This window comes from Hemicordylus capensis, chromosome 1 (genome assembly GCF_027244095.1).
Source record: "Hemicordylus capensis ecotype Gifberg chromosome 1, rHemCap1.1.pri, whole genome shotgun sequence".
In the NCBI taxonomy this organism is placed as follows: domain Eukaryota; kingdom Metazoa; phylum Chordata; class Lepidosauria; order Squamata; family Cordylidae; genus Hemicordylus; species Hemicordylus capensis.
Window position 1 is genome coordinate 57764694 of NC_069657.1, and position 27615 is coordinate 57792308.

At 42.2% G+C, this 27615-nt stretch overlaps 1 protein-coding gene across 7 annotated transcripts in view; it reads left to right on the top strand.

The window, feature by feature from the left end:
- The first annotated feature begins 450 nt into the window (after positions 1–450).
- The window catches only part of HEATR5A (HEAT repeat containing 5A), a 119830-nt gene continuing 92665 nt past the window's right edge, over positions 451–27615 (top strand). For 3 of the 7 annotated variants that reach the window (XM_053284331.1, XM_053284336.1, XM_053284337.1), the window contains exons 1-8: positions 451–692; positions 17265–17500; positions 18104–18315; positions 19016–19124; positions 20256–20405; positions 21627–21798; positions 23786–23946; positions 26874–27129. In XM_053284331.1, the coding sequence (XP_053140306.1) occupies positions 17375–17500; positions 18104–18315; positions 19016–19124; positions 20256–20405; positions 21627–21798; positions 23786–23946; positions 26874–27129 (1186 nt within the window). In that variant the 5' untranslated portion in view covers positions 451–692; positions 17265–17374. Of the gene's footprint in view, positions 693–786; positions 875–17264; positions 17501–18103; positions 18316–19015; positions 19125–20255; positions 20406–21626; positions 21799–23785; positions 23947–26873; positions 27130–27615 lie in introns of those variants that run through there. The other 4 variants (XM_053284333.1, XM_053284332.1, XM_053284334.1 and 1 more) reach the window with 4 other exon arrangements.

Genomic DNA, 27615 nt, shown 5'->3' on the forward strand with positions numbered 1-27615 from the left:
GGCAAGAGGAGGAGCGGAGCAGTACTGTTGGCTCTGACCTGGCGATTACTGCAACAAACCAACCAACAAAAAAAACCCACCCAAGTCTTAAATTCCCACCCAAAACAAAAACACTAGGCGAGTGAAAGTTTAAAACACACGGATATAAATGGGTACCAAAAATACAAAGCATATTAAGCTATGCGTTGCCGCCGAGGCAGAGGAGAAAGCGTGCGTCTGGTTGTATGATGGGAGCGTGCCCGCGCAAGCCGGGAGAGCTGGATTCCCCCCGAGTCCCAAAGTGATGCCGAGCTGCGGCTGCAGAAGCAACCTCAGCCGCGCTGTTCTCCAGTCCAGCGAAAGCGTCAGGCCTGCGCTTTACCACAGCGGGTGCTCGATGGCTCCGGGGCCGATTACACGCCCCTGAGCGCTGCCTCAACCCGCCTCCCAAGAGGAAGGGAGAGAGAAGGAGGTCGCCTCTGGCCGCCGCAGCTCCTCCTCCCTTCGACGGAGGAGAGGGAGGGTGTGGATTTCCCTGGCTCAGGCGAGCGGGCGGACGGAGGGAGGGAGGGAGTGCTCGGCTGTGAATCCCAGACCAGTCCCGCGGTGGCAGCCCAGGCAGGACCCCACCCTGAGCAGAGAGAGAAGAGGCAAGAGGCTTCCCCCTGGGCTGGCTGCGTGCAGGCCGGCCAGGTAACCTGAGCTGACTGTGGGTGAGGCAGTTCCTTCTTTCTGGGGACAGACGGGAGGGAGGGAGCAAGCCAGACTCTGACTGAATGGGAGTCACCCCTTTGCGGGGCAGCGGTTGGACATATGGGACGAGAGCAATCCTGCTGCTGGCTAAAGGGTGTGGAGGGGGTTTCTGCCCCTCTGAGATGAGCAGCCTTTATTGGGGGTATGCAGTTTTCTGTGGGTGGAGAGGCGACTTAGGGCATTTTGCAAGAATGGGAGGGATTGTGAGGGGCATCCTGCTTGGGGATTCCTTTAACAAAAGGCAGCAGGCACTCAGTTAAAAGTTCTGAGGTATTGTTACTAAGTCTCCTAGGAAGGAGGGACTCGTGAGGTGGGGAGCTGTTGAGGTCCAATAGTGTCAGAAACCCTTATACATTTGGGAAGGGTTTTGAAAGAAGAGAGACTCCCAAGTTTCCAAGCCAAAGGACATATGTTTGTTCCTCCTGGAGAAGGTGTGAGTGGAACTCATAGGCTGCCTGGCCTTCAAGCTATGTGAAATAGACACCAGATACTGCTTGCAGAACTAAGCACAAATCTGAGATCCGTTAAGGCTGATGAGTTGTTCCCTGTCAAACTCTGTGGTTAAAACGTGGTGACTATTAAAATAAAACTCCTTTTTCAGTGTGTGCTTGCATGTTAAGTAAATATTTTCCTCTTCTTTCGTGATCATAACATGGAATAAGATTGTGGTTATTCTGGATAAATTAGGGTAAACGACAAATATATAGTCTTGTATAATATAAACTTGGAAGCTGTGGAATGAATGCAACCTCCTAATGAATGAAATATCACTAGTTTAGGAATCAGTAAGCTCACCTTTATTTTCTTACTCAGAATCAATTACTATAAAGTAAATGCCATTCTCTGGGCTCTATGTTCAACTCCCAATATGAAGAAGAATAAGGAATGTTATGTATTTAAAAATAGATTAAAAGTGAAGGGAAAACCATACCCTTTATCTACTGTATTAGTATAAAAGGGGCGCTTTAAAACTGCAATTTTGTGCACACTTATTCCCAAGGAAGTCCCGTTGAACTTATTGAGGCTTTCTGTTACATGCTCAGGACTGAGCTGAAAATGGTTTGAGTAACAGAGCCAGCGTGGTGTAGTGGTTAGAGTGCTGGACTAGGACTAAGGAGACCCCAGTTCAAATCCCCATTCAGCCATAAAATTAGCTGGGTGACTCTGGGCCAGTCACTTCTCTCTCAGCCTAACCTACTTCACAGGGTTGTTGTGAGGAGAAATGTAGTACACTGCTCTGGGCTCCTTGGAGGAAGAGCGGGATATAAATGTAATAATAATATTATTATTGTTGTTGCTATTATTATTAACAACACAGAACTTGAACGTGCACCTTAAAAATGCCTGTTGTGTTGAGAAATATGCTTGTCGAGCATGTAGAAAGGAGAAGGTGAAATAAGGAAGGCTAAATATTACTGCTTCTGTCAATTTGTTTATTATGCTATTGTATTCAGTCAGGGTATGTGTGTGTAGCAGAAACAACTTGGTTTCAGAGCATGGTCTGAAGATACATGATGCAGCAACTTTGCTGAATCTAAGTAAGTCTGGTTCTGGTTAGTGCCTGGATGGGAGTCTGCTTGGGAGCTCCATGTACAATGGCTTGGGCTCCCAGGCAACAAGTGGTGAGGTACATGTAATGAAATACTTTGCACTGGCAACATAGAAAGCTAGCTTTATACTTGAGAAACGTAGAGAAAAGGCTAGCTTCGTACTAGAGAAAACAGGTTATGATTGTAGCCTTCAACTATGCTGTGTACATACATTGTAGACTGTCTACATACAGATAAATGTATTCTGATAGGGATACAAACAGTGTACTTGCATGTTAAACATTTCACATGCACTCTCGGGCAGATCTATTTTAAAAAATCTGGTAGCAAGCCTAGGGAAGACTTGCTTGAGATCTTGGATAGCCACTGCCAGTTCCAGTGGACAATGTGGGTGAGATGGACCAATAGTCTGACTTGGTATGAGGTAGCTTCATATTTATTATTTTTACATTTATATCCTGCTCTTCCTCCAAGGAGCCCAGAGCGGTGTACTACATACTTAAGTTTCTCTTTCACAACAACCCTGTGAAGTAGGTTAGGCTGAGACAGGAGTGACTGGCCCAGAGTCACCCAGCTAGTTTTATGGCTGAATGGGGATTTGAACTCGGGTCTCCCCGGTCCTAGTCCACCACTCTAACCACTGCACTACGCTGGCTCTCTTATGGTTTATATGGTTCATATGGTTTATAATGGAGGAGTAGAAAAAAGCAAGATGAAAAGAGCATCCTTTTATCTGAAATGTGAGTTCATGTGGGTTTGACAGTCTGTGCCCCCTAGGTAATGGTATGCACAGAATAAAATGTTTCTGAGCCCATGCTAGGTGTCTGCTTGCTCTGTTTGAGAGATGCTGTGTACACAAATTCCCCTTTAGTGATAGTGCTAGGAAGACTGGAGTCAGCAAAGCTTCTTGAGCAGCTATGAATTAATATCAATCATCTTTCCCAGTGTGGTCCCAATTACACCAGTATCATTGCCCAGCTCTTGAGTTGTGTAATTTGCTTGACATCTGTCTTTGTTTTAACTGGATTATTGGAAAGGAACAATTTACATGTATTGAAGATTATACTTAGAAATGTTTATGTCCAATGTATTTCTGTATGTACTTGGCTCTTTTGTTTTATATCAACAAGCAAACTTGATACCACTAGCACTACTACTGGTGTGCTTGAATAGCTACATAGACAATATTTCAGTCTTTGTCTCTAAAAGGAGGTGGAAGAGAGAACAAATCCCAGCTTTGCAAAAACGGGTGAAGCTTATTGAGCTGCAGCAGCATTGTAGATGCTGATGTGGCTCTGTGGAGTGGGAATTTTAAGGTTGCTGCATATGGTTAAAAGGGTGCAGCTTTACTTTAGGAAAGAAATCCTGAATGTATCAGTAGCTGGAAAATGTATTAAGAACAGACTGGTGGACTAAGAGTCATACATATTTAAAGGGTTAGTGGTGGTTTTCATAGTCCTAGGTCATTTTTTTCTCCCCCTTGGTGTGTCTAACGCAGTTGACAAATTTTCTTTGGAACTAGGAGCCAGCTCAAATATTTAGCAACTGGACAATGGACACTTGACAAAATATGATAGCCATTGTGCAGGGCAAATGAGCATCTCTTTATCGGTTTATCCCCTTTACATGTAACACTCTTAGAACAGAAATAGGGCTGTGAGGGACAAATAAAGATTTTATTAAACAATTCTACCACTGAATATCCTAGTCTAGGCTCCCTGCCACCTGGGATATGTCAAGCCCTGACTTGAGTGATTGAACACAGTATCACTGTTCACCATCTTGTACAAACTAAAATTGGGTGTTTTTTTTTGTTTTTTTTTTTGTTTTTTTTTTTTCTGCTGCTGTTTTTATCATTCTTTTTTAGTATTGGGATATATCTTGCAGTTTTTCAAAGTGATCTTGACAACTGGCAGGATATTAGACATTAGGGGAAGGCAGAGTTACGCTTGACATCTAGCTAAAGAGGACTTGTTCCTTATATGTATATGTCTCCTTATGTTGCAATATAATTGAGACAACTGCTCAAAATGATGAAACAAGTACAGAGAAACCACAAGTTCTTGCATCTAACAAAATAGGAGTAGATTGCAAATCTATTTTTATGTGTGCGCTTGTTAGATCAATAAAGACTAAAAAAGCAGGTTTCACTTCAAAGATCTGAATTGGAAACAAAGCTATTTGTTTTCTTTTGCAATTTTAGTGACAATGTCTTGGTCAGATTTGGTCCTCTTAAGGATTAAAAAACCAAAACCCTAGCTGAAAGTCCTTGCTTTTGAAAGACTGGCCAGTCTTAAAAGATAATTGTAATTTACACTTGGAAGACACTCATCACACGAAAGAACTGAGCATTGATTGTCTTATCATACAGTCAGTTAAGAAGTAAATATGACCTCATTAATTTCTTACAAAGCCTTGTAAGAGAGAAATGGATTAGAAGATTTAACAAGAAGTTTGCTTTTTAAAGTTGGAAAGGAACACTAATAAAATTTCATAAATAGGATTAGAGAATCTGCATCTCCTAGAATAAAATTGTGGGGAAAGTGTGTGTGTGTATTTTAGGTTAAATTTCTTAATCTTTGCTACTCATGAATCTATATGGGCTACTGAAGAAAGAAGTTTAATATCCTGCCCCCTGACTGTTGTAGTTAGGGTAGTGAATAGTTTTTATTCTCTATTTCCTTATTATAGTAATACGGTAGGGGGAAAGTCCATCAGGTCATTGATTTGTATGTTAATATACTTAATCTGGAATGGGGTGTACCTTTTTATATGGACATTTATTACACAATGCGAAGCTCTCTATTGCCACATAGCACCAAGTAAGAATACTGGATGTAGGGCTGAAGCAGCTTGACTTCAACTTGAATGTGTATTTCAGGATGTGCACTAATGAATGTGTGGTATATAATGTGTGATATATGTGTTATATATAAATCTGATCATCATGAAAACTAATTCCTTTGGGGACCTTTTAGGCTAAGGTTTAGGGATGTGCCAAACATTTTGACTCAAAATGGGCTGTTTTGCGCTCTGAACAAAACAACCTCATTTTGATCGAGTGCCATTTTGGAGGCCTATTCTTCCCTTCCTGATTGGTTTTCTGGCATTGGCTTCCAATTGGCTTGCAGTCTCCTTGCTGATTGGTTGGCTTGTTTTCATATAAATCAAGTGTTGTCATGGGCAACTGTACCCCTTATTTGACTGTGGGGAGGGAGGGGGGAACAAAAACTAGAGCAACTTCAGGTTCCTATGGGGGTTTGGGGGAAAGGTTAAACATTGGTTTAAAATTGCCTACTTGCCCATTTCTTTTGTGGGTTGGGTGGTAGGTAGCACACATCATGTCCTACCACCCAACCTACTTTGGTGTCCCTAGGAGATACCCATGTGGAACAATGGGGTGTTTTGTGTTTCCCCATTGTTCACTAGGGCCAAAATACTTGAAACGTTTCAAGTTTTGTTTTGGCCGCTGTGTCAACAAAATGGTTTGGCCATCTGAGCTTTGTTTTAAGCTCAAAACAAAATGCAAAATCCATTTTGTGCACATCCTTACTAAGGTTATAAAGCAGACAGTTTCCCAGAAAGTAACAACCACAGGCATAAAATTCCAAATAAATTTTTTTTATTGAATATGGAGTTAAAAAAACACACAACCCTTTCCTACTCTTCTGGTAAAGAATAGATTCTAAATTAGCTAGTTGATACTTTATACTTTCTCACACACACACCCCCAAGATGGTGGAGGGAACTTGGGGATGAAAAATAGAATACTTCCAGGAACACAGGAAGGAGTGGGGTTCACCCTATATTTACCTGCACTGTGAAGATAAGGAAGCCAAGAAAAATGGGCTGCAGTGGTGACAAAGCAGAGGGGCTAACAGCCTTCAGAACAGAGCCCAAAGATTGTGCAAAATAATATAGTTAAGCTGGAGAGTGTTTTCAACGTTTTACCATTTTAAGCCCTGAATATTCTGTTACTAATAAAATAAATACCATTTGTCTAATCTGCCTGGCCATCAGCACACATTCACTAGGTGAAAAGAGATAGCACCCCTGCAAACGTGGTAAAGATCAGTTGGAAAATGGCTTAGATAGAATAGTTTTGAACAGGGGTTCAAAGAGTTGATGACATTTTGTTTTTTTAATTTATTATTTATTTTACATATTTTTATACTGCCCAAAACTTACATCTCTGGGCGGTTTACAACAAGATATAAACAACATGAAAACATTAGTTAAAAACAAAAACAAGAAATTTAAAACACAACAATTTTAAAATTTTAAAACGATGTTCTAAAACAACATTAAAAACAATTAAAACAGTATAAGTTAAAAGCCTGGGTGAACAGATGTGTCTTTAAAGACTTTTTTAAAATTGTCAGTTCAGGTTTCTGCTAAACTCTCAACCACTAAGCCCCACATTCAGGAATATCTCTTGGCCATTGAAGCATTAACACAAGTATCTGTGGCCATGATCAATAATCTGCCTAACAAAAGTCAGCCCACTAGTAGACATTATTCAATGCCATGCTTAGAAATTGCTACAGATAAATAGTAAAAATGATCAGAAGCATTAAGTAATAGCTATTGCTTATCTATGCAAACTGATAAGAATGACTGATGACATTGGTTATCTTTCCAGTTTAAAACATTGATAACAGGGATTCAGTCCTATCCAGGCCTTGAGCAGCAGAGAAGACCTGCTGCTTGAATTCTTTCTGCCAGCTTGAGCCACTCTCCTGATTGCCCTAACAAGCTGCTGCTCTGGGGGCCAGTTTCATCAGTCAGGTTCTGGAATCCATGTAAGAGGTAGGGTCTGGGGAGTTTGGCTTAAAAGGACAGAGACAAGCCAGAGGCTCAGCCATAGGTGTTGCTACCAGCATGGGCACCTGCAGACGGCCACCGAAATGGGTCAACCTTTGGTATGTCACTGAGGTCTAAGGGGGAGTTTTGCTCAAGGTCCTTGAGGTTTAGTTTTAGTTTTTAGTGTGGTTTTTTAAAAGTGGTTTGTACCAGGCTACTTTACAGGGATGTTTCTGGGCTCTCTTGTTAAGGATGGAGTAGGGGGCATGTTCGATGAGATTGTGGGTGGTGCAGCGGGGAAATGCTTGACTAGCAAGTAGAAGGTTGCTGGTTCGAATCCCCGCTGGCATTATATCGGGCAGCAGCGATATAGGAAGATGCTGAAAGGCATCATCTCATACTGCATGTGAGGAGGCAATGGTACCCCTCCTGTATTCTACCAAAAGAAAACCACAGGGCTCTATGGGTGCCAGGAGTCAAAAGCAACTTGACGGCACACTTTACCTTTACCTTTTATTTTGGTAGTAGTGGGGAATAGAGGATTGGGTGTTGGCAGGCCCACATGCTGTTACAGGGGAAGAGAGTCCAGTAATCTAATTACTGTTTTCCTTTCTGTCTGCCCTGTCAGCTCTTGGGCCTTGGGGAATAGTTCTAACTCCCCACTGAATCTAATCATGTTTCTCTATAATGCCAGGATGGTTCAAAATAAGACCAAAATCACCCATGACCTGATCGTGGATAAAGGAGACAACCTGTCTTGTATAACTGAGACCTGGTTTGGCCAGTGGTCTTGTGTGGGCCTAACCTCTTCCCCTAAGGTTGCTGAGCAGGTTATGGGAAGTGGGTGGGGTGGTGGTGGAGGAGTGGCTATGATCCATAAGAATAACATCTCCCTTATCAGAGTCCCTATGAGAGAATTGACTTATATTGAGTGTGAGTACCTTAGATTGGGGACTCGGGATAGATTGGGGATTTTGTTGGTATACCATTTACCTCGCTGCCTAACAGGGTCCCTAACTGAGCTGTTGGAGCTGGTCACTGAGTTGGTGTTAGAGTTGCCCAGGATTTTGCTGCTGGGTGATTTTCACGTCCACTTTGGTACTTGTCCGGTTCTGCTCAGGAGTTCATAGTGGTCATGACAACTATGGGCCTATTTCAATTAGTCGTAGGACCAGTCCATATTGCTTGTCTCATGCTGGATTTGGTCTTTTGCTCGGATCAGGGGGGTTCCGTGGGTGAGGTCTTCTGTAGTTTCCCCATTGTCATGGACGGACCACTTACTGGTTAAGGTTAGTCTCGCAGTCATGTCTGACCCCTGCAGGGGTGGTAGAATGATCTGCCCGAGAAGGCTGCTGGATCCAGTAGGATTCCAAAGGGGCTTAGAAAGTTTGGGAGTTAGTTCTGCCAGTGAATCTGTCGATGCCCTGGTGGATACCTGGAACAGGGAATTTACCAGGGCAGTAGACCCTGATCGTTCTGACCAACTTCAAAATTAGCTCCATGGTATATGGAAGAGCTATGGGAGCTGAAGCGGCAAAGTAGACGACAGGAGTGCAAATGGAAGAGGACTCATATTGAATTGAATAAGGTACAGCATAGAGCCAATTTGAAGGCCTATGCTGTGGCAATACATGCAGCAAGGAAGCGATTTTATTCTGCATGTATTGACTGTAAGTTCTCATATAGCAGAGCTGTTCCAGATTGTGAGGGGTTTAACTCAAGCCCCTTCTGTTTCAAGTCCATTTCTGGAAACAATGTATTTCTGTGACACATTCAATGAGCTGTTTGCAAATAAAATATTTCACATCCGATCTGGACTCCAGTATTTCCACAGGGCCAGTTAGGGAGGTGTCTAGCAATCCCTCTTGCAAGGTTAGATTGGATCCAGTGTTCCCTCTAACAGGGATTCCCAAATCTTGTTCACTACAGCTCTCAGCATCCCCAGGTGCAATAGCCTTTGGCTGGGGATTATGGGAGTTGTAGTCCACAACATCTGGGAATTCCTGTTAGAGGGAACACTGATTGGATCAGTTTCTGTTTGTGACTCCTGTGGATGTGGAATAGCTGCATGGAGCAGTATGGCCTACCATCTGTTCTTTGGATCCTTGCCCAACATGGCTGATTCCATCTTTCAGGGAGGTTGTTCGAGCTGGCCTAGTAGATATCATTAATACCTCACTGAGGGAGGGCAGGATACCATCTTGTTTGAAGGAAGCAGTGGTTAATTCCATTTTTAAGAAGCTCACTCTGGATCCCCTGGTGATGGATAATTACAGGCTCAACCTCCCACGGTTGGGCAAGATGATTGAGAGGGTGTGGGAGGGTGGGAGAGGGTGGGAGCAAGTGGTCTTGGAAGAAATTTATTATCTAGACCCATTTCAAACTGGCTTTAGAGCATACTATGGAGTTGAACCGACCTCGGTCATCCTGATAGATGACCTTCGCCAGGGAGTTCACAGAGGAAGTATGACTCAGCTGGTTCTTTTGAATCTCTTGGCAGCTTTCAGTACCATCGACCATGGTATCCTTCTGAGGGGTTTGGGGATAGGAGGCACTGTCTTACAGTGGTTCCGCTCCTGTTTATCAGGTAGATACATAGATGGTGGCACTTGGTGACAGTTGCTCTTTAAAGTGGGAGCTGTTATATGGAGTTGCTCGGGGCTCTATTTTATCACCAATGTTGAAGTCATCAAGGGATTTGGTGCTGTGCGTTATCAATATGCTGATGGCACGCAAATCTGTTTATCCTTGTCATCAATATCAGGAAATGACATTCACCCCTTAAATGCCTTCTTACAGGCAGTAATGGGCTGTATGAGGGATAATAAACTGAAGCTGAATCCAGACAAGATGGAGCTGCTCGTTGTTGGGGCTTGTAATGGGCAAGATGGGATAGAGCCTCCTGTTCTGGATAAGGTTACACTCCCCCGGAAAGAACAGGTTTGTCGTTTGGGAGTGCTCTTGGACCTGGGTCTCACTTTGGTGTCTTAGGTTGAGGCTGTGGTGAGGAGTGCTTTTTACCAGCTGTGATTGTTTTGACAACTCCACCCATTGCTTGAGGAAAATGACCTAATAGCAGTGGTAAACCAGCTGGTAAGCTCCAGGTTAGATTACTGCAATGCCCTCTATGTAGGGCGGCCTTTGTTTGTAGTTCAGAACTCTGAGTTAGTTCAAAATGGGGCAGCCAGATTGGTCTCTTGGGTATCTCGGAGAGACCACATTATGCCTGTTATTAAACAATTGCACTGGCTGCTGATATATTTCTGGGCAAAGTACAAAGTGCTGGTTATTACCTTTACTGAATGGCTTAGGTCTGGGTTACCTGCAAGAGTGCCTTCCTTACTGCTCACTAAGCAATAGGGGTCCATCTTCGGTTGCCATCAGTTCATCTGGTGGTGACCTGGGATCAGGCTTTCTCACTTGTCACCACTGGGTTGTGGAACGCGCTCCCCGTGGATATAAGAGCATCTCTTCAGCCTGGCTTTTAATGATATTTAGTAGAGATGTGCATGTAGGAATGGATTTTTTCATTTCAATTTGTACCCAAAGTTAAACACCCCCCAATTTGTTTTGAGTCCGAATCTGAGCCCCCCAAATCACCCCAGATTTGATTTGTACTCAAATTTTCTGAATCGATTAGAATAAAAAAGGGCCCCGGGGTCACAAGAGTGGGTGTGTGTATTAGTGCCTAATGGGTGGAAGCTACCACTCAAATTCCAAAGAAATTGGACAAAGGGGTGATTTTTAAAGAATTTTTGAAGTTTATGCATCTTTAAGATTTTTCCCATAGGGAATAGTGGTGATTCCAGCAAACCTATAGCTCCATGTGGGGGGCACTGGGGTGGCCCAGAGTGGGGTGTGGTGGGTGGTAGTGCCCAATGGGTGCAAGGAAGCTGCCACTCATATTTCAAAGGAATTGGGCAAAGGGCTGATTTTTAAAGAATTTCTGAAGTTGGCACGCCTTGGGGCAGATCTGGGGCAGAAGAGTGGGTCAGGTGGTAGTGCCCCAATGGGTGCCTGCTACTATCCAGATTTCAAAGGAAGTGGGCAAAGGGGTGATTTTTAAAGAATTTGTGAAGTTTGCACATCTTTAAGCTCCCCCCCCATAGGGAATAATGGGGATTTCAGCAGCCCCATGATTCCAATTGAGGGGCACTGTGGTGACCAGGGTAAGTGGTGGTGTAGTGGACATAGGATACCAACCACTCTCATACCCACGAGCCCATGGGCTACTGGGTTTTGTTGTTTCTGAGGTGTCTGAGTGTAGAGTCTCTGGTAGTAAATGAGTGGATCATTGTTTGTCATTGAAAATGAATCCACTCTCATTTGCTACTATCAGTGGAAGCAGGCACCGATTGGGGCAGTACCACCTGACCCACTGTGGCACTCCTAGGAGGCACCCACAGGCAGAAATGGGCACTGTCTGTCCCCATTGTCCCATAGGGTGGATGCAGCACACATCAACAACAGCAGAGCTTTGCAAAGAACAAGGTTTCCAAAGGTCACGCACATCCACTGTGTCATTCGCCACAACCACTGTGTCCCACCCCCCCCAAGAAATGCAATCGATCTACACATAACAGTGTGTATGAAATGCACATGAACAGCTATGAAATGCACTGCCCCATGCACCCCCTCCCAATGCAGGTAAGAGCAACAGCCAGCAGCAAGCAAGTGTGATATCACAGATGCAGCAGACTAGGGCCAACAACAGCATCAAATATGCCCTGCCCTCCCTCCCCCAAGCATTTCATCAACAAGAAACACACAACTACATTTGTGGCACCCGCCCATAAAAGAGGGTTAAGTAAGAATGCAAAACAACTTTCTGCCAGTGGAACAGCGAAGTTTGGCCCCCCTCCCACCTACACAAGTAGAAGAGTGATGATGACAGCAACGGCACACAATTTTTTGGCATTTTGACATTTCTGCAACAGATCGGAGCCTGTGGCACTGGGACAACCTATTGTAGATGCAAGCAATCTTTGAATAAAATTGATTATGATGCTACAAGTCACAATCTGACCCAATCTGCATTGCAAAGAAATCCACACACAGAGAGAGAAAAGAACCTGTCCTGTGCTCATCCACGAAGTCCCCAAAACACAGGCACAACAACAAGCCATACCAAGGCATTTGAATTGCATAATATATATACTGCTAGACTTCAGATTATGTAGGGAGAAAACATAGTGTACCTGTGAATGTGTGCTCTGCGAAAGGGTTAGTGGGTTTAGGGTTAAAATTTTGGCCATGGCCTCAGAATCTATGTGCTCTCTAAGTCTGCATGATAGACATTTGTGAGGGCACCAGCAGCAAGCACATCCTTGGCTGTGGCTGGGGGTAGGTGGGTGCATGTGTGTATGTGCTGCTGCTGCTTCAGTCACAGTCCTTCCATGGGTGGAAAAAAGCAAAGCAAAGTCTCAGATAACAAACATTAAATAGACATGTGAAAACCACATTACAAAACAGAAATGCATGAACAACTCATAGTCATCACATTGTCAGCATCAGCAAGCATCATATTTTTATCACGTTGACATTCATCATTTTCATTTCAGCATCAGTTCAAAATAGTTAATGAAAGAAAGCAATTCTTTCATATCAGCATCATGCTTGCAAAACTCTCTCTCTCTCCCCCCCCCCCAACCACAGCCTCTGTGGATGGGTGGTGGTGCTGGTGCTGGGCCATAGTGGTGCCAGACCAGGATGCGTCACCCACCTCCATCATGGGCCTCATGGTGTCATGCATGGTTGAAACAAATCAAACACTATTCATCATTAAAAGGAAACAAAGCAAACCCTCTGTGACAGTGTGCTCCCCTCATGTGTGTGTAGTTCACCGTAAGCATGTGTGAGACATAGCATTCCAGAAACGTTCCTGTGTCCGCACACACAGCAGCCTGCCTCTGTGATGGATGGTGTGCCGCTTCTTCCTTCCGGCCCTCAGCACTGGGCAAGCAGGTGCTCCTGCAAGAGGGAGGGATCCATAGATGTATGCTGCTGAGAGTGACTACAACTCCCATTGTCTCTGGTCTTGATGGTGGCCAGCCATTGCAACAGTGGGGAATGGGAGTTGTAGTCTCTCTCAGCAACATCTGGGTGAACCCCTCCCTGATGCAGGGAGCACTCACTTGCCCTAGCCCTGAGTGCCAGCACAGCAGCAGTGCCCCATCTTACCATTCTCAGGCTGGCAGTGCGACGATGCCTCTGTGCGTCTCTGGATGTGTCAGCAGCAGTAAGGGGCAGAGACTGTGACACATCTTTGTTGGGATGAGCTGCTGTGGCGTGGGAGGCGCTGCATAGGGGGATGACACGAGTCACTCACCCTCCACGGCGAGCTCTGGGTAACCCAGCAGGGGGAGGTTGGCCTTCGAGAAGAAAACATTTGACTCTGACATTTGGGTGATTTGTTTGGAGCCAAATCTTTCGGGACTTGCAGATGGGCGATTCGTTTTCTGCACAAATCACCCGAAACAGGCAGATTCGGGTACAGATTGTTCTGTACCCAAAACTTTTCACACATCCCTAATATTTAGTTTTGATTTTAAATTTAATCTGGTTTAAATGTGGTGGTTTTTTATTTCAACTGTTTTATTATGTGTTTGATTTGATTTTAATATAGACTGCCCTGAGCTACTTTAGGAAGGGCAGTATATAAATTGACTAAATAAGTAAAATAAATTTGTGCCCTGTCCATGCAATCCAAGATCAAATATTATAATTTCAGAGGTATAGGCCATGGGACTGGTATGACTTTGTCATTAACTTTTGACAGTAACTGTTTTTTATCTACTGATGACTAGTATCTTCTTAACTGGTGATACATGCATCAGTTTACAGATATTATCCTTGTAGCTTATGTAGGGAGGTCACTTTTCTTCCCATCCCACCCCTCCCAAGATGTATGCACATGAGGAAAGCTAGACTCCGTGAGGAAATCAACTTCTAGAACAAAATTAACTGGCCTCCATATACCTCTATTTTTAGTGTGTGTGTGGGGGGGGGAAATCCTTTGTATTTCGTATTCTTCTTTGTAAATGTTCATTAAAACTGACAGAGGATATAAACTGTTACATAAGAATTGTGAAGTCCATTTCAGGGTGGAGTGCTATGGGCTGTGGTGCAACATGTAACTGAATAATCATGCAAAGAGTTGATTCATACTTTTAAAATGTAGAATCGTTGTAGGGCAAAGCTGTGTTTGCAACCAAACTGCTAGTTTTATGGTTGTAATTTGAACCAGAGTGGGTTATCTTTTCAGTCACAGCCCTTCCTTTAACTCTTCCCTGTTCTGTTTTTGTCTCCTGTCAAAAGAAATTGGCTTTCTGAACTGTGAGATTCTTCCAATAAAAGAATATTTCATAGAAAGTATTATATTTCTGTTGCCTAGTTCTTGTACTTGAGTTATGATTAACATTATTTTTATTTTTATTGCTTGGGATCCAAATCTCTATGAGGCTTTGATATATGCTCTGAACTCCATATGAGAAGCTTCCTCCCTTGCAGTGTCAGGGAATGCTTTGTGTGTGTGGGCATGCATGTGCCAATAAAGAGAGTGGCTAGCCTTTGCTCACATGCACATTGGAGCCGCTGGATCAGGACAGAGTCTATTAAACCATATGATTAGCCTTTGTTAACAGTATAGTTCTGATTGTGCTGGCATTTATAATTTGGATATTAAGATAGGATGAAAGTTTAACTCACAATATTGAATGTATTGATCTAAAATGTCTTTTCCATTGTTGATATAAAATTGGTCTCTGGCACAGCATAGAGCTATTTGTTATGCAGTGATAACAGTATAACAAACAAGAAAGTGAATACGAACAGGTATTCTGGTCTGAGCAGATGAATGTTTTGGTGAAAAAACGAGTCTTTAGAGACTTTTAAAAGGTTGTCAGAGATGGGGAGTCTCTTATTTCGGCATGGAGCACATTCCAGAGTCATGGGGCAGTGACAGAGAAGGCCTGTCCCTGCATAGCCACCAGACAAGTCGGTGGCAACTGCAGACATGATGATGACATCAATTAATATTAAGCCTAGCTGTTGACTTGCATGAACTGCATTCACTGTGAACACTGGATGTTTTTATTTAACTTTCTGTACTTTGGGAAACACAAGTGAATTTCCTCCAGTGACACTATTTTGTTGTTCATTGTTCTGAGTGGGGCTTCAGGGCAGAAACTGGCAGTCTTTAGTTGGCAGCCATAATTCATACTTCACAAGTTCCCTATAATTTACCACAACCCACCCTGGGCCACCTTGGTGCCACCCGCCCTCCAACCGGGGAGTTATAACTGCTGAAATCCCCATTATTCCCTATGGGTGAAAAGCTTAAAGATGTGCAAACTTTAAAAATCACCCCTTTGCCCAATTCCTTTGAAATCTGGATAGTAGCAGGCACCCATTGGGGCACTACCACCTGATCCACTCTTCTGCCCCAGATCTGCCCCAAGACCTGCCAACTTCAGAAATTCTTTAAAAATCAGCCCTTTGCCCAATTCCTTTGAAATATGAGTGGTAGCTTCCTTGCACCCATTGGGCACTATCACCCACAACCCCACTCTGGGCCACCCCAGTGTCCCCCACGTGGAGCTATAAGTTGGCTGGAATCCTCGGTGTGAGATTAGATTGGTCAGTGTGAGAGGGATGTGTTATATCCAGTGCCACATTTGCCCACTGATGTGCTTTTTCCACATTGCAACATGATACAATTGCCCCTGCTGACCTATTTGTTCCTTTGCTCCCCAAATGAGCCTTGCTGCTTAAAAGGAGCAAAGTATGTTACAACAATTGTGCTTAGCTGTATATGCTTAATATGATGAAAATCTCAAGCAATATCAGTAAGCTGGCACATTGAGCCTATGAATGTGCATAACTGAGGGGAAGCAAAATAGCTGGTACAAATGAATCATTTTGTACTTGTACCTGATATTGTACTTTAGATCAGAGGTTCCCAATCTTTTTTAACAAGTGTAACTTCTGTTTCAAACCTCCAGCTCAAGTACCCAGTGTGTGTTTGTACATACTGAAGTGTCAGAATTATGAGACAGGCTATTCCAATCACTGGCTTACATGTATTATTATTTACATTATTTACATGTACATTACATTATTTACATGTATGCAGATATGTAGCTTGGGACTGCTCCTGGACCCTAAGCTCTCCCTGGTTTCTTTTTCTTCGGCTGATATATCAGCTACGTCCATTTCTAGAGGTGAATGAGCTTAAAATGGTGGTACATATTCTGGTAACCTCCAGACTTGGCTACTGTAATGCGTTCTACATGGGGCTGCATTTGTACGGAAACTACAACTGTTACAGAATGCGGTAGCCAGATTGGTCTCTGGGACTGGGACAACACGAAAGGACCGTATAACACCGGTTTTGAAAGAACTGCACTGGTTGCCGATATGTTTCCAGGTGAAATACAAAGTGCTGGTTATTATCTATAAAGCCCTTAATGGCTTGGGGCCAGGCTATTTAAGAGAACACCTCCTTTGTCATTAACCCTCCTGCCTTTTACGATCTTCTGGAGAGGTCCGGTTACGGTTGCCACTAGCTCATCTGGTGGTGATTCAGGATCAGGCTTTCTCTGTGGCTGCCTCAGGGCTTTGGAATATGCTCCCTGCTGAAATAAGAGCATCTCCTTCTCTGTTTGTTTTCAGGAAGACCCTTAAGACTTTCCTGTTCTCGCAAGCTTTTAATTAGAATTTTAATAATTTTATTTATATTGTTTTTATCATGTTTTATGTATTTTAACTTGTGATTTTTAATGTTGAGGTTTGTACACCGCCTAGAGATTTATGTATCAGGTGGTATAAAAATATGATAGATAAATAAATAAGATGGGAAGCAAACTGCGTGGCTTCAGCATGGGAAGACAGAAGGGCTCTGTGTACCCCCTACCCGGAAGCCCTTCAAGTACCCTTAAGTGTACTAGTACTCCCTGTTAGGCATACCTGCTTTAGATAGTGGCTACAGTATTGCTCTGGTGCAGTGCCCTTGACTCTTTCTCAGTGCAGGTGTGCTGCCACAGCTTACGGTGATCCAGCACAACAAACGTGGTAGCCCATCCTGATCTTCTCTCTGCTAGTAGAACAACCCACAAGATTAGGTATTACATACTGTGTGACTTTCCCACCTAAATATTTGATATCTTTTTATTTGTTCAGGTGTTCCATCTCGTTCAGTCTGTCAATACGTAATGGTATTACTACTTAGCTGCAGTCCTGTATGTCTTCATGAATGGCTTTCAGATAGTGAGAAAGAGACACTGTAAGGAATGGAGCTGGCTCATAGCTTATTGCTTAATGAAGAGGTTTATAACCACCTGGGTGAACTTCAGAAAGCAGAATTTGTTTTTGAATGGTTGAGATTTTTGGAAAAACTGTTACCAGCAACCAGTCGGGTACGTATTATGCAACAGGAATGAAATAAATTTTTAAAGAAATCTGTCTGAAAGATTCTGTCTTTAAGAAATCTGTTTTAAAGACATTGTGGGCCACAATCCTATAGTTCCGATTGGGAGTGAAATATTTGTTTAGCCCAAATGTGTTTAATATTACCCAGTGGAATTGGCAAGGTGGTTTTAAATGAAAAGCAGCAGGTGAGTGGCTGCAGGGAAATTATGCCATATGGGTTTGGTTGCATACTTATATCTTCCTACCATGCTGTGGCTTTCTCAAATTGCAGCCATAAAATCCATTGCAAATTCTTAAGGTAAGTTGTGTGTAAAGTTATTCTCATGAAGTTCAAACAAATTCACCGCCATAAAATTTTGAGAGAGAAAATAATGTTCAATAATGCATGCGCTTCGTGGCTTAGTGGGGCAAAAAAAAAAAAGGCTTTCTATGGGTTTGTTGAATAGCTTTGTGAAGAAAGAAGTTTGGATGATTTAAAACTTAAGACTTCATTTTCTTTCTTCATATGCAGATAAGAACAGTGACACATACATACATACAAATCTCATTTTAAATAAATATTGCATAACTAATTACTCTTTTATTGCCAGGCTGACATAAGGGAAAAACAGACCAAACTGGTTGAACAACTGATACTTTTATTAACAAGTTCACCAGGACCTCCTGCCAGACAGCTCATTGCCAAGAACCTTGCTATCCTTTATAGCTCTGGAGACACCTTTTCTGTTCACCAGACAATTGACAAATGCAATGAACTTATTCGCAGTAAAGATGATTCACCAAGTTATCTACCCACAAAACTGTAAGTATAAAAAGGCCCCATGAAGTCCTGTTGGAACAGAGGAGTACTATAGCACCTTACATGGAAAGCTATTCATTGTGGAATGAGCTTTTGTATGTGAGAGTCGGTCTGGCTTACCTGAAGGACAGAGGCAAATTCCTCTTTTTCATGTAATAATGAAATCGGTCTGGTATTTGGAGAGGTTCGTCTGCGGATGCCGCCAATTCGTCTGGTGGCTACTCGAGAACGGACCTTCTCAGTGGACTTTGGAATGCGCTACCTGTTGAAATAAGAGCCTCCCCATCTCTGGCAACTTTTTAAAAGGCACTGAAGACACATTTATCCACCCAGGCTTTTAATTAGATTTATAGTTTTAAATTTTTTAATACTGGGTTTGAATTTTTTAAATATTTTAAATGATTTTAATTGTTAGTTGATTTGATGATTTTAATTGTAACCCGCCCAGACACACAAGTTTTGGACGGTATAGAAATATTTTCAATACATTTGCTTTTTGATTTATGCTGATGTTGAAAATGAATGCTGATTTATTTTCTGAGTAATTAAATACAAAAGTCAATGCAACTATAATTGCTATGTGTAATTAAGAACTTCAGTTACATGTAGTAAAATGTTGACATCGCCAATTTAAAAAAAAGTTTTGTTAAACATACATTGACTATTGCAATGTCTCTTTGTTTTCCATTTTCTTCTTTAAAAGTGCTGCAGTTGTTTGTCTGGGCTATTTGTACAAAAAGCTGGGAAGAATTTTGGGCAACAGCTTTGTGGATACTATAGGGAATGTCCTTAAAGCAATGAAGAATGCAGAGGTAAGGAATCTAAAAAGCAGATGATAGGTGGGTTGTCATCTGGAAAATGACCAGAAACTTATATGATGGCTACTGATTTTATTTATTTATTTTATCTATTGAGCTGTAAGTATAATTTGATTATGAAGCTTGATAATTGTCTCCTGGTATATATTCTAACCCGCTCCCCCGTCCTGCTATGCTGCCTCATTGTGGTGGTGGTGTGTTCCTGGGAGGGATGAGCGAAGTACGCCGGGAGGTATACTCCAAGTAGGGTCACACAAAGCGTGAAGGTCATCCCAGTTGCCCAGACAAAGCAAGCAGGCACCTATACTGGGCAGCAGCAATATAGGAAGGTGCTAGAGGCAGACGATCAATTCAGTGACAATGACATCATTTCACACTGTGCAGGAGAAGGCAATGGTAAACCACTTCTGTATTTTACCAAGAAAACCACATGGAGAGACAAAATTGAATGATTGTCAATGTAGTGCTGGATGATGGGTTCCTCAGGTTGGATGGTGCTAAACATGCTACTGACTTGATTACAACAGCAATAAATAAACCACTGAGAGACCTTAAAGGCCAAATTGAAGACGGATCATCCTGGAGAGAATCTATTTATGTGGTCGATAAGAGTCGACACTGACTTGATAGCACTTAATCAATCAATCAATCAATCCATATATTCTAATACCAACCATTAAAGCATGAATAAAGCTGCTTTTTCATTTGAGCCAAGCTTCATAGCTAAGTTCATCCTTAACTAACCATATTATCTTCTTGATAATAATGACTGTTCCCTGCTTTATCTATAAAAGCAGACTTTTATCAGAAAGCTCTTCTCATGTCTTTTAAAGCTATTTCCTGCATCAGTTCTAGTCCTATTAACACACTGTCAAACTGTTCTCAAACAAATTTTGAGATGGTGCAGAAACTAAAATGTTGAAATCTGATTTGGGGAAACAGCTTCAGATCCTCTCTCTGTATGAAGCTCACTGGTTTGCCTTCGGTTAGGCTGAGATTTTTTTTAATTTGATTCAAACAGTTGCTCTGAGCTCTTTAGAGGAAATGTGAAACAAAAATATAAGAAATAAGTAAAATATATTCTTTATTTGAAGATAAGGTAACCATTTTCTCTTGTCTTGTCAGTCTCAAGGGAGGTATGAGATCATGCTAAGTTTGCAAAATATATTGAAAGGTCTGGGAGCTGCTGCCATTCCATGTCTCAGAGATATTTACAAAGCTGCCCGGTCATGCTTAACGGATAGATCAATGGCAGTTCGCTGTGCTGCTGCAAAGGTAAATTGCCCTATGATTTTTTGATAATTAATCTTCCTATATATAATTGCATATGTTAAATGGAGAATAAAAGGAAATCAGTGTTTCTCTCTCATGGCACAGAAAAAGTTTTTTTGCATATAAAAAAAATTATCTTGGTAATCCATAAATCCACATCATTTCACAGGATGCTGGGTTGTAGCGCTTTGCTAGGGAGTAGTTCCATCATAAAAATAGGTGTCTGTAACATTTTATGCATGTTCAGCCCTGACTAGAGTAAGGCAGAGATGCAACATTAAGAATCAGGATAATGTTTTCCTTTCTCCTTTCCTCCTTTCATTCTACAAGTGATTTGTCACCACAGGCCATATACATGTACAGATTTTTTTTAAAAAAACAACAACATAATATTTGCTATTGTCACTATCCATTCTAATATTTTGGCAAGTGATAGTGGCACTTCAGCCCAGCAGAGGTATTTGCTTTGTTGCCCAAGAAAGCAATTCTCTTTTTAGTTTGGAGAACTTGAAAATACTGCACATTAAGTAGGCTGGAATCCTGCCAATACCCCAGTAGATGCATGGCTAAGCAGATCTTTGTCTTAATGGAAGATTTTTCTATTTCCAAGCCAGATTGACTGAGCCACCATTTCTTCACCTGAAAGAAAGGGAGAGTCCCAGCTGCTTGCAGTGAAAGAAAGTTGTGGCTCATGTTGTATTGTGCTCTTACAAGGCCTTTTGTTTGAGAGCGGGGTAATATGTAATGAAGGAAGAGATCCAGTACTTGAGTGTCCCCTGTCTCTGTGCAGATATTTCTCTTTATAATCACAACAGTACTTGTAGGTCTTTTTGGTATAGTATGCTAGACATTGAGACTTATTGATTTGAATCCAGACTTGCACAAGCAGAATGAAGCTCACAAGAGGGATCTTTCCTGCCTACTTCAGTTCCAAGTTGCTCTGAAAAGCCACTTGGAATATTTGGCGGCCCTCGCAAACAGTGTGAGATTGTGGTAGAGCTTTGCTTGTGCAAGGTGCCTCTTGTCAATTTCTGCTTATTCACTTCTCTCACTACATCCCACACTGTTCCTAAGGAATCCTGGACCCTGAGTGGCTTTTTGGGGTACTACAGAGTGGGAAAGCAAGAACTTTAGAATTCTAATGGTATCAAATTACACTGATCGAATCTCTTCATTTCCCTTTTATCTCGGGGTTGTTTTTTGTTTTTGTTTTTTGTTTGGTAGTGTCTTCTAGAACTTCAGAGTGAAGCAACATTTATGTGGAGTACAGACCTGGATAGTGTGGTGTCTTTGTGTTTTAAGTCCTTTGAAGGATCTAACTATGATGTACGAATAGCTGTTTCTAAGCTTTTAGGCAGTGTGTTGGTTAGTGCTGTAACATCTAAACAAGGCACAGGTAAGATGATTCTATTTAAAGTATTATAGATTCTTAGTGAAATACAAAAGGTACAAGGAAGCTAGCCATTTTCTCTTGCTGCATGTATCTGTTGGGTGCTTGTACTGGAGTTGGAGAAGAACACGTAAATCCTGAATAACTAAAATGAGGAGTTTTCTGCCTGCTTGAGAATTAATCAAATAAGGACTGCTTAACATGTGAGTTTTCCTTTACATAGGTGTATGGGAAAAATAGACAGAATCCTTTGTGAAAATGGAACATGCCTGTTGTGCCAGGTGGCCATTAATTGGCAAGCTTCAATAGGTAGCCTGCATGCTTCAAAATAGATATTCGTTGATTTTAACACATGACCATGTTCAATCGTGTAATGTGTTACTTTCCTATGCCATTGTAAAACCATGTAGGGAAACAGGATGTGAAGAGCAGTCCTATGTGTCTGCTGTGCATTTGTAGGAAAAAAATTATCCTTCCCTTTCCCCACTACATAGGACTGAAGGGGAAAGATGAGAAGCAAGGATTTGGTAGTATTGATGTGATCTGTGATATTTGGATTGACAATGAAACTGGAGAAGGAAGGTAAAGTGTGTCAAGTCGATTTCGACTCCTGGCGCCCACAGAGCACTGTGACTTTCTTTGGTAGAATACAGGAGGGGTTTACCATTGCCTCCTCCCGTACAATATGAGATGATGCCTTTCAGCATCTTTCTATATTGCTGCTGCCCAATATAGTACCAGCAGGGATTTGAACCGGCAACCTTCTGCTTGTTAGTGAAGCATTTCCCTGCTGTGCCACTTAAGGTGACTTTTTGGACAAGGAAGGAGGGAGAGAGATGGCAGTTGTTTCTGGAGAGGGATGGCTATTGGGGTCCTGTTTCAACATGAATCTTTCAGTCCCAACTCCCACTCAAAGCACTCCTCTGTTTCCCATTTATCCAGCTGTGGTAGCTGAATTCTTCAGTAGATGCAGATACTGTTGATAATATTTATAACTGTGGCATGTTGGAGATTGAAGATTTGCCAAATTATTTATTGTAGTGGCCATGGTACTCAGAACCGTGTTCTGAATTCTTGGAACCATATTCACATGTCTACATTTTAGAACTGTTCCAGAGAAGATATGTTATCTTTTGATAGATTCAGATACTTTAGTGATGTATAAGATGCAGTGTTTGCTGTGGCATATTTACAAATGAATGCAAAAACTATTTCAGATAGTGCAATTGATTGCTAAGGCAATGCTTTGACTAGTTCTAGAGATTTTATTGTTGTGACTTTTAAAAAAATACAGGTATCTTGTGTTTTGTTTTTATAGAATGGCTAAAGCAATAAAGGCTGATGATGAAGTTTAGAAGACTTCATGTTACTGAAATTCTACTTTTGGGGTTCATCTTGGTGAACCTGGGTATAAATAGCATTTGTCAGGCCTGATATATCCAGTAAAAATTGCTTGCTTAAGCTCCTTGGTTCAATTGTGGAAATTGTAGTCTGGCTAAATTGGGAATTATTCTATTTATAGATTGTGCTATGTAATTTAGTGTGGAAAGTGCTAACACTTTCTCATTCAGGAAACTAAACTTAAATATTTCTGGGCACATTAATGTAGCATAGCGTCAACTGTGTGTCCCATTCAAAGCCTTCATTTGCTGATATTTCCAGTAGTTGGGCTATTACTGCCTTTTGCCAATGTCTACATATGAAGGGTCCTATTAACTTAATCCTGGTTGCATACCTAATGCATACTTATAGGGTGCATTAAAAACAGTCCTCGGAGAATCTCATTACCCGCAAACATCTGCATATTTACTTGAAAGTAAGTCCCATTCAGTTTGTTGGCACTTATTTCTGAGAAGATATTGGGCTGCATAGTACTTCTCACCCAATAAGTCTGTTACAAATGTAATATTTGTGTTTCTTATGCTACACAACCTTCAATGAATGATATTTCTTCACCACCACCACCACCCCGCCCCCATCTTTAAAATGAAAGCTTCTGCCAGACACAATGTTCGTAAAATCTCATTTGGGGAAGCTTTGGAACTGCTGGGAACAGGCTTCCTTCGTGGGAGTTCAGGATTTCTACGAGCCAGTGGTGATATACTGAAAGGGACCAGCTCAGTCAGCAGAGATGTCAGAGTTGGAGTTACTCAGGTTTGGTTTATATTACTTCCTCTTTAAAAGATTTTATTGTAGAGTACTGCTCTTTTATGCCTTTATTTCTGGGAACCTATTTCACAGTAGCCTATGTTGACTTAGGTTGTATAGATTATAGTTACAGCAGACTGATGGTTTCTTTTCAGATTTCCTGGTAGCACACTTGGATGCTAATGAAGCTTGTTTCTGTTTTTAAAAGTTGCTGATAGGAAATTATCTAATATTTGATAACTTTCTATTGTAATATTGTGAACTAGCCAACCCGCACAGAGCATCTGTGTGCTCTTTGGGGCTGGCTGTTCCCTTCTCCCTCCTGCCTCACTCTCCCTTCCTCCCTTCTGCCCCACACTCTTGCCTCTCTTCCCCTCCCTTCCGCCCCACTCTCTCTTGCCCTCCCTCTCCCTCCCTTCCGCCCCACTCTCTCTCGCCCTCTCACCCTCCTGCCCCAGTCTCTCCTGCCCTCCCTCCCCTCGCCCTGATCCTCTCTCCTGCCCTCCCACTGGCCCACTCCCTCTTGCCCTCCCCGTCCCCTCTGCCCCCTCCCCCTGCATTTTAAAAAGTTCTACTTACCGGGCTTCCGCCGCTGCTCCTCCTCCCGGGCAGTGAACAGGAAATTCCCGCCGCCTGGTTTCCTCCCACCCCAGTCTCTCTCCCATGGTCTCAGCGGCCTCGGCGGCTGGTTCTGGCACCGCCTGGCTGAGAGCCGCCTCCGCGGCCTGTCCCGCCGGCGGGACCACCACACCACGTGCCGCCTCCACAGCCTGTTGTGCCCGCTGCCACCGCTTGCCAGTCTTTGTGGCCGGCTGCAGGCCAGCCACCTCTCCCCCCACCTTCTGCCCCGGTATCGGGGCTCACCGCCATTGGCCCTTGGCTGGGCCCGCCACTGCTTTGCCACGGCCAGGCAGGGCCCGCGGCCACCACCTGTCACCAGGCCGGGCCCACCGGCGGCCCTGGCTCGTAGCCAGCCAATTCTTCTTCTCCTGGGTGTGCCAGCCAATCAGGCACCTCCGCAGCCCAGCCAATCAGCTGGGCTGCCGGGACACATTTTCCCTGGGCACACCTAGGAGAAATAGATAGATAGATAGATAGATGTGTTTCCTTTTCCAGGTGGATTGTGAAGTGGATTTTAATATATGAAGTTGGTATAAGTTCATTATTCATTTTTAAACATAAAATTGCTTTCTCATATATACCAATACCTTTTTAAAAGGAATACTGTTCAGCAGTAGGCAGCGCTATACTTCTAGATATCACAAAAGCAACCCAAATAAGCTAGTTTTCAAAAATAATTTAATTTCTCTCAGTTGGTAGCTGAAATAATGTTTTTCTTGACTAAGCATGAATAAACAACTTGTTTGGCCTTAGGCCAATCTTTTGCATATTTTCCAATCACTGTTAGGGCCAATCACATAAATTATCAAGATTATTTGTAAATGAGAGAAAATTAATCCCCGAACAAGCATGTATAGCAAGATAGTATCTGAACATATTTTGTTAGAGTACACGAAGAACCTACGCATAGTAAATTTAAGAATTTACTTTTGGGACATATACACAAATCCAGCACTTCAGTGGCGAAAACAAAAAATACTAAGCAGGTAGCAACCTTGCATAGATATTGCAGCTAAAAACAGAAAGCTAGAATTTGTTCTTTACTATGTATCCCAAATTGTTGAAACACACTTGAATGTGGTGGTCCAGAACCAGTAGTAGATGACAGGAGAGAATTCATGGGGCTGCTTTTAATGCTATCTTTTTGGGGGGCAGGGAACTAGTTACATTCATGTCTAAAGGTGGGTGCAGAAAGTTCTCCATACAGCTATCAAGTGCAGGCTATTCAAAGCTTTTATTCAAGTTCCAAGAGTGATCTTATTCCCAGTGCACACACTGCTTCAGACTTCTGTGCTATATCCTAGTTCAGTTTTGCTCTGTATGCATGCTGAGAGCAGGGATGTGTGATTTTTGCAATGCCATCTGCTGGCCAGTTGTTGCATTTTGAGAAGAACCCACCCTTTCCCCCCAATCAACACAAAAGTGGCAATGGGAAAGGGTGGGTGATTCTTGGAATGTGAGAGCTGGCCAGAAGGTGGTGTTGCAAAAACCGCACGAGGTTCTCACTTGGTACGTGTGCAGAGGATAAGATTGTGTTTGTAACTTGTGTGAATGCTTTGAATAGATAGATAGATTAATTGCTGTATGCTCAGCAAATCTGACTCCTGAAATATGTTTTTGCCTGGAAAATTGATTTGTGTGATAGTCTTCCTGTTTCATGTTTGCAATATTGTAATGTGCTTTCCTGGCAGACAGTGCCACTGAAATAACTGGTCTGTCATGTATTATAAGAAATAACCTTAATTGTATAGAAGAATATTTCAGTATTTGTAAACATTTAGAATTAAAACCTGCAGACCAGTGCAGGGGGAAAGAATCTTACTCCTCACAAGGAGTAAACTCACAGTGAATAACCTCACTGTAACCTAATAGTTCCTAAAATTCATTCATACATTAAATTTGGGTTCAGTGTGCAGAATGTTAAACAGCTGGAAGCTCTTTTTCAGCTAAGCCAAATGCAACATCTTGCGTAACAAATAACTGCTACTTGTGTTCTGCAGTGAAATAAAATTAATTTACAGTCAAGTCAAGCTTGGTGTTGCTGCTGTTCATTTTAACTGAAAGCAGTTGTTTCAACATAGCTACATTTGGCCAATGAGATATAACATACAAATGACTAAAAGTCAAAGTGCATTTGCTTCACTTCACAATATGGCATATAAATATGTTAGAATAAAGTGTGTGTATTGGGGGTGGGGTGGGGAATCTTTAGCAATGACTGCTGTATGATGAAACTGAAGCTTTTATAATTTTAGGAATGCATGATATTTTTCTCTTTATTTTGACTTGAATGTTAATCAAATCTCTTTCAGGCATATGTGGTATTTATCTCCACATTAGGAGGGCAGTGGCTTGAAAGGAATTTCCCTGCCTTGCTTTCCCATGTTCTAGACCTAGTCTCCCAGTCTCACCCTAAAGCTGTTCAGACTCAGATGGATGCTATCTGCTGCCGCCGTTGTGTTTCATTTATCCTCCGAGCTACAGTAGGGGGCCTTCTTGGGGAAAAAGCTCAAATTGCAACTGCCAAGGAGATTTGTCAAGCCATCTGGAAGCTGAAGAAAGTTGTGGGTATGAGACTAACAAGATTATTAGTCCTTCACCCCTTTCACCACTACTTCTATCATTTCCTAATCTATTCAAGAAGGATGTGGAGTAGTAATGTTTGCTGGATGTAATATCATGCAAAAATGCCATGTGACCCTTGAGAATGGCTTTTCAAAATAACTTTTATGTCTAAATTTATTTTAGTGTAGGTTTAGATAAACGTATAGAGGGTAGGTCTGATGACTGATTTCAAACCATGGCAACCAAAACAGTATACAGTGTTCTTTGATGGCTAGCAGCTGAAGATTTACATGACAGAATCAAAATGTTTTGATTACCTCTAATGGAACCGAGCTAGCTATTGTTGTTGTGAAACAAACGGCCTACTGGGCCAAATTATGTGTTTATTTTAAAAGCATAGTTTGGCCTGGTGTATGTGGGATGTGTTAATTACCCATGGTGAGCCAATCAGGATTGGAACTGCAGTGTGCACGAAGAAGGTATTTAACC